Raw genomic sequence first — 6,737 nt, 5'->3', positions numbered from 1 at the left:
ACCTCAATTCTAGGCCAACAAATACTAACATCCCCCATGCAGAGAGCCAAGTTAGCACAGCCGGTCTGTGGAAGATGCCCAGCTTTCCAACTGCCTCTACGGTGCAGTACCACACTGGACACAACTCCACAGGAGGTGCTGGCTAAAGAAACAAGGGCACATGGCAACAGTAACAAGTGACATCATCCTGGACAAGGACAACTCCCCAAACCATTTACATTTCGACCCTTAAACCAGCTACACAATGCAAACAAAAAGGACACACAAGTTTTCTGGCTACAGGTTTATTCAACACAAAATAACCCCCCCCACTCCAATTTTACTGAGGTGGCTGACCACGTCCACGACCAAATCCGCCTCTCTGCAAGAGAAAGCACAGGACATCAGCATTAGCGGCATTCGGGTTCTACCTCTTTCAAGGTTTCACTAACTTTCAGGCCTCATTATCACTGGAGAAGCCCCCAAATGTAAATGGCTAGAAGAGTGAATGCAGTCCATCAGTCCCAGCCCTGCCCTTATTGGCTGTGGGGCCACATTTCCTCACTGGTAAAATGAGAATATGGCCACCTACCCTGTGTCCATCTATACATGTACGGAAGCGCCCAGCACAGGGCTTATCTTGTTTCTATTGTACATGCTTCCTTTTCCTTCTGAGAGCAACTGTGTGCTATGGTGGTGGCCAGCCATAGGACAGCTGCTGCCCTAAAAGCGATATGCCAGCACTGTACCTAGATTAGCCAATCTCACAATTACCTTGATAGCTACAATTTATCACCTCTACTATATACATGAAGAAACTGAGGCAGAGGAAACTAAGATCATATCACGTGAAAGACAAAGGATTTGGTTCTTGAGCCCACCCAATCTCCAGTGTTTACTTCAATTTCAAGCTTTGGTTCATGAAACTATTTCAGGTTATGACCATCATAAATGAAACAGAAAATACCAGTAAGCATGTTTAGATTTGTGAGACTCATCTCAGTAATCATATATTTAATAATTTTCATACTATGTCTCAATGTAAAATTTATTTGGAATTTGGGGAAAAATTGGGAATTCAGGACCCACCACACTATACCACATCCTCAACTCACAGGGCCAAATGACTGAGGCCAGAACAAGTAACTGCTTACAGACCGTGAATGCGGAGATACTTACAAACTGGAATTCGGTTGCTGACCCAGCCCCAGCCTCAGCTTTCTTGTCAGCACCAGCTGTAAAGTAAAACACCAATTTGGAGTCATCATATGATCTAATTTACTGTAGGGTAAAAGAAGACAATTCACTTGACCCTAATCCTACAGAAGAGTCATGTACCTACCACCCCATGAAGTATAAGTAAACTACAACAGATGTGAGAAACACCTTCTGAACCACCTTTGATCCCTCTCTCTCCTGGGGCACCCTTTCAAGCCTTCCTTATTTTACCGTTCAAAACTTAAACCTAAACTATTAATTCCTCCAAGAAAGCCTTGACCCTATGCTGTTTCTATGTGGTACCAGAGGACCTTCACTTCTCATCACTGAGTTATTTATCACCCACTCCGGATCAGGACCTAGCTCATAAAGGGAATGCAGTAAGAGAAAAACCAAGAGGTAAAGGCAATGGGGGCCCACAGAAGCAAAAAGCAACTTTACCATCATGAGGGAGAAGCAGACAAGATGAAAGATCCAGCCCTGCACCCTGCTACATGGAAGCCACTAGTTCATACTGAGATGTGGGCAAAATACAAATCATATTTGAAAGACTTAAGGAAAAAAGAATGTAAAATATCTCAATGCTGAAATGTATGAACATTGAAATAACCTATTTCTGCTTGCTTTTTCAAGTGTGGCACTAGGAAATTTTATATTATAGCTATGGGGAAGGGGGTAGGCTAAGGGTGATATAAAGAATATGGTTTCAATAATTATTAAAATTAGAATCTCCTTTTGGTCCATTTCAGACCACACCTACCACAGGCTCCTGTCCACTCAACTCCCTGCCCAAGAACCAAGCAAACCACTGTGTTCTCCCCATCCCCGGACCTTTGCACATCCCGAGCTCTTGCCTGAAATGCTCACTTCCCCCCAACCTGAGAACCCCTGTGGTCAGGCCCAACTGTCACATCCTCCAAAAACAGCTCCCTGACTGACTTCCCTGTGTGCTGTAACTTCTAGTATGAGTTATCAACCTCTTTTGAACCAAGGGCTGGAGGAATTCATTCTCACTATTACCCTGTAAGGCATTCAGGTCAAATAGTCGCTTCTATTTTACTTATCAGGAAAGATGACAAAAAGAGATAAGAGTAGCAGAAATTAGAAATTCCTTTTACACATTGCTTTTATGTCACAGTTAACAGTTTCTACAACAAAGAACAACTCTATAAAAGAAGTTGAATTTTGTTACTGCTCTGCCAAAATCCTGCCAATGGCTCCACATCTTACTCTAGAGCAGGCGTCCTCAAACTATGGCCCACCGGCCACATGCAGGCCGCCCAGCACATTTATCCGGCCCTCTGGGTGTTTTTGCCACCGCTGCCGGTCCTGCTTAACAGCCGACTTGTCCCAGGTCCACAGTGCGCACTCTCCAATGGTCTGAGGGACAGTGAACTGGCCCTGTTTAAAAAGTTTGAGGACCCCTGCTCTAGAGCAACACCCGGGTCCTTACCGTGGCTCACACCTTCATCTCCCGAAGCCTTCTATTGTTTAGATAAGCCAGGTGCCCCCTCTCGAGGGCCTTTACCTGGAATGTTCTCCTAGCTAGCTACTGGCTGGCTCCCCTCACCTCCTTGAGGTGTTTGCTTAAATCTCACCTCTATAAGACTTTCTCTGAAAACTCAACTGAAAATTGCCACCACCTAATCCCTTTGCTTTAATTCCCACCCCCCACACCAACTGACAGATACTTATTCTTCCCACCACTAAAATGCAAGTTCAATGAAAAGGGCCTTTGGTCTGTTTTGTAAACTATTACCTTCCCAGCCCTAGAACAGTGCCTGGCATATGCAATGGCTTATCTTCTGAATAAACAAACATTTGCTACTCAAAAACAAGACTGTTTTTGCACTGACACTTGCAGCAGGAAAACAATGAAGGTAAGTGAGCACTGCCCTCAGGGACTTTACAACACAGAACACAACCTGGAACAAGAAAAAGCATTTTGCTTTCCTCAAAATTGTCATTTTTGCTCAGTTCAAGGTCTTCAACCAAGGTTTTGTGCCCACAAGGTTTCCCTTCTAATTCCCATTTATCAAATCCCTGCATAAGGAAAGGGACTCTGGCTGTTCTGATGATCTAGAGATCGAAACCAAGATATTTCCTGGTCACCTCGGCATCTTCAAGGGCTGAGCCTCAGCCAGGGCCAACGCTGAGAATCCAGGGATTCTACCCCATCAGCCCTAATAAAGATCCATTACTCACGGGGCACAGCACTCCGCCTGTAGGTGTCTCTGTCAGCTTCCCCTCTTGTGAGTCTTGCAGGTCGCTCACCTTCCAGACCTGCATGAATTAAACCACACTGTGAACAAAGGGCAATGTGGGAACTCTGTTCCCTTAAGGCCAGGAAAACTGGCAATACTCTCCTGTTCTCACTCAGTAATCACATAGTTATGACGGGTTAATGGGGGCACGTGACTCCTTGTACCTAGAACTGTCAGCTGCAGACTTCTATTTCTCCACAAAAACTTGTCATCATTGACAGTTTAGTTCCTCAAAAGCCCAGAAAACTCACATCTCAGTTAAAATGCCACAATTTGCAAAAAGATTTTCTTCTATTTTGTTTTCAACAAAAAGGTATTTTTCAATTTTTAGCAAATTTAGAAATGTAGCTGTTTCTACAAACATCTGAATAGCCACAATTTAGAACATGACCCATCCACATGGAAAACTGAGCATGCAAATGGAAAGGAGGCATCTTAAACTCAAAGCCCCAACTCCAATATCAAATATATAATCTAGGGGTCACCAACAATCTTTTAGTTCCTCTTGGGATTTTCTGTAAACCTGTCAGGCTGTGGGATACATATTAAGTTACAGACCTCAAAAACTACTTGAAAAATTCTCATCAACACAAGAAGCAATAATTTAATCTAGTATCACCTCCACCCAATTACCTTGGAACTTACCTGGATGAATAAAATATGAACTTTAAAACAGAATGAAAAAAAGCCTCATCATGTAGTGAGAGGTAAAAACAAATGCCAGGCCCAACTATGCTTATTAAATCAGAATCTGTAAAGTGCAGATAGACACTAGTATTTTTTTCTCCATGTAATTTCAAGATGCAGTGGAGAACCTTTGCTCCAAAAATATGTAATTCTATCTAACCATCAGAACCCTTCAGGAACTTTCCCAACAAACACAGATTCCTGAGCTCTACAAAGTCATTCTTTAAGGGAACTCAGCCTGAAATTGTGTTTCAATCCCTGATCTTATCACCCCAGCCCACAAACCCTCTGCAGCTCCTACAAAGTTTGACAGGGAATCATAACCTAGTAACTGCAAGCCAATAGTGATCTCCAGAGTGAGAAGGTAATTCAACACACGGATGCTATCCTTTCACTCCATAATTATATAGATACCAATTCTCCTTCATTCTAATTTTTGCCACTGTTGCCAAGAAACTCTACAAAACTTTTTGTTGCTTTCGCATGTGATAAACAGCTTTGCTTTGGACTTTTTGGGGGATAAGTACCACCTCACTCTGCTGCAAAATAGTTACTCAATGTGCTACCACATGTCTGGATATCTGCACAAGTATTGGGGAAGAAAGCCACAGGCTAATATTCTATTCATGTTTAATGCAATGTCAAGGATGGCTAGAACACCTAAGTCCAATTTTATTACAGGTCCCAAGCCACAGGACAATGTTCCAGGTTTGGACCATGGTCCTGCATGCAGCAGTCCCTCTAAAGCTGACACCAATATGTTATCAGGAACACTTCCGTCCCTCACATAAAAGAAACTATCCCCTCCAAAGGGCTGCTTCAGAGCAGACTGGACGCCATTTTATTTGGGCACCATACCTTTCGGCCGAGGTCTGCCCGTCTCTGGGCGGCTGCGACGCAAGGTGGCAGGCACGATCTCAGGGGGCAAGTGGAGATAATCACGGAGATACTGGATGCCCTCGTTGGTAAGGTACCAGTAGAAATGTCTCCAGGCAAACTGTTCCTTCACGTAGCCTCGTGACTTGAGAGACTATAAGGCAGAAAACTCGCTGTGACATAAGTAGGAACTTGGAGCTAGAAATGACATCCAAAGCTTCCTAAAAGTTTCCAATGCATCTCACTGCCCTTCAAAGCAGCAAGCAGCACCAGTTGTCCTGACCTCTCCTTGGAATTTGCCTTAAACATTAATGGGAAACCCCTCTATCTCCATCCCAATCCTATGGTCTCCCCCTTTCAACCCTTCACCTGCATGGCCTTCATGACATGAAGGTTGGGCACGTTCTTGTCTGCCAATTCTGGGTGTTTAGGCATATGGACATCTTTCTTGGCCACCATGACTCCCTCCTTAAAAAGGAGTTCATAAATGGCAATCCGGTTCTTCTTGGGCATCAACATCTGCAAGGAAGTGATCATCAAGAGCACTTAGGAACAATGTGGTCAAGGTCCAGTAATCAAGTTCAAGACCCAAAAAGGGCCACACAAAACCACCACCTAACGGTTGAAAACTCAAACACAGCCTAGAAAACATGAAGGAGGGAGGACTACAAACTGCAAAACAAACTCAGACACCAGCTCCCTCCTCACCCCAAAAAGCAATTCAGGTGAATAAAAAGGCTGCAAAGACGTTCAAACAAAACGGGGATAGGGGTGCGTATTCGTTCCAGACTTCCATAAGTGCTCACAATCACAAAGGTATACGGGGGAGGTGGGAGGGAAGAGACCCTGTGTTCTCAGCGCATATGGGGGCCATGAGCGACTGTACCTAGAGAGGAACTGCGCGGCCGAACCTCAAGGTAGGCACGGAGGGCCAGGAGGAGTAAAGCTTCTTGACCGGCCGCTGATCCCAAACCGAAGGGCTAAGGCCTTTGCACCTTCAATTCCTACCACTCCTCTCCCAAACTAGAGGGCCAGGCCAGGAGACAGTCCGAAGGAGCCCTGTCCCGAAGGAAAAGCGTGCAGACGGTATGCTGTCTCGCCACGCAAATGCTTCCTCCTCCCTCGGCCATCCGGACGCCTCTCTTTGCTTACTAGCGGCCCCCTACCCCCTGAAATACGCCCTCCACCCCTTGTCGCTGCCCAGAAATGGGTGTGCGGGGAGAGTAAGAGAAGGCCCCCGCCCTGACCCTGGGGAGGAGCGGCCGCTATGGCAGCAGGGGGGCCCGGATGGGAGCCGATGGAACCCGAACTCCAGAGGATCTCACCGCAGCGACTGCAGGGTCCGGAGCCGAGGCTGGAAAGGAAGGGGCATGCGCAGCGTAGCGTCTCTTCCGGGCTGGCGTGGCCCCGCCCCCCGCCAGGACCCGCGCGTGCCTGGGGTGGCCTCGGCGGTGCCTGAGAGTCGTGTGGCTCTGACCCCGGACCCTGACAGCTTTAGGGGCATACGCAGCAGCAAACCGCAGCGTGTCTCTTTTGAGCCTGTGTGTTATATCAAAAATGGTCGCTTACGTTTGGGCTGTCGCTTTAGAAACACGCTACTTCTTTTTTTCCCGCCAAAAGCTTAACTTATTATGCTAGTACTATATGCTCTTTGTGCAGGAAAAGAGCATACAGATAATAACAATAGTAATAAAAGAATAAAAACAGAATCCC

General features: G+C 45.8%; 1 protein-coding gene across 2 annotated transcripts; it reads right to left on the bottom strand.

The window, feature by feature from the left end:
- Positions 1 to 268: 268 nt before the first annotated feature.
- On the bottom strand, positions 269 to 6,471 carry RPS10 (ribosomal protein S10). Of its 2 annotated transcripts, XM_012746778.2 has the most exons (7): positions 6,350 to 6,440; positions 5,911 to 6,083; positions 5,394 to 5,543; positions 5,007 to 5,178; positions 3,403 to 3,480; positions 1,159 to 1,214; positions 269 to 361 (listed from the first exon to the last, which is right to left on the bottom strand). In XM_012746778.2, exons 3-7 carry the CDS (start codon positions 5,541 to 5,543, stop codon positions 320 to 322), a joined length of 498 nt encoding a protein of 165 aa, XP_012602232.1. In that variant the 5' UTR covers positions 5,911 to 6,083; positions 6,350 to 6,440; the 3' UTR covers positions 269 to 319. The 2 variants fall into 2 exon arrangements, with proteins under 2 accessions (XP_012602232.1, XP_012602231.1); XM_012746777.2 differs by lacking the exon at positions 5,911 to 6,083 and having other exon boundaries at positions 6,350 to 6,471.
- Between the last annotated feature and the right edge of the window lie 266 nt (positions 6,472 to 6,737).

The sequence above is a fragment of the Microcebus murinus genome, chromosome 5, assembly GCF_040939455.1.
Source record: "Microcebus murinus isolate Inina chromosome 5, M.murinus_Inina_mat1.0, whole genome shotgun sequence".
Classification (NCBI taxonomy): Eukaryota; Metazoa; Chordata; class Mammalia; order Primates; family Cheirogaleidae; genus Microcebus; species Microcebus murinus.
Note: the sequence above shows the minus strand (reverse complement) of the source record. Positions and strands in the feature narration are given on the sequence as shown.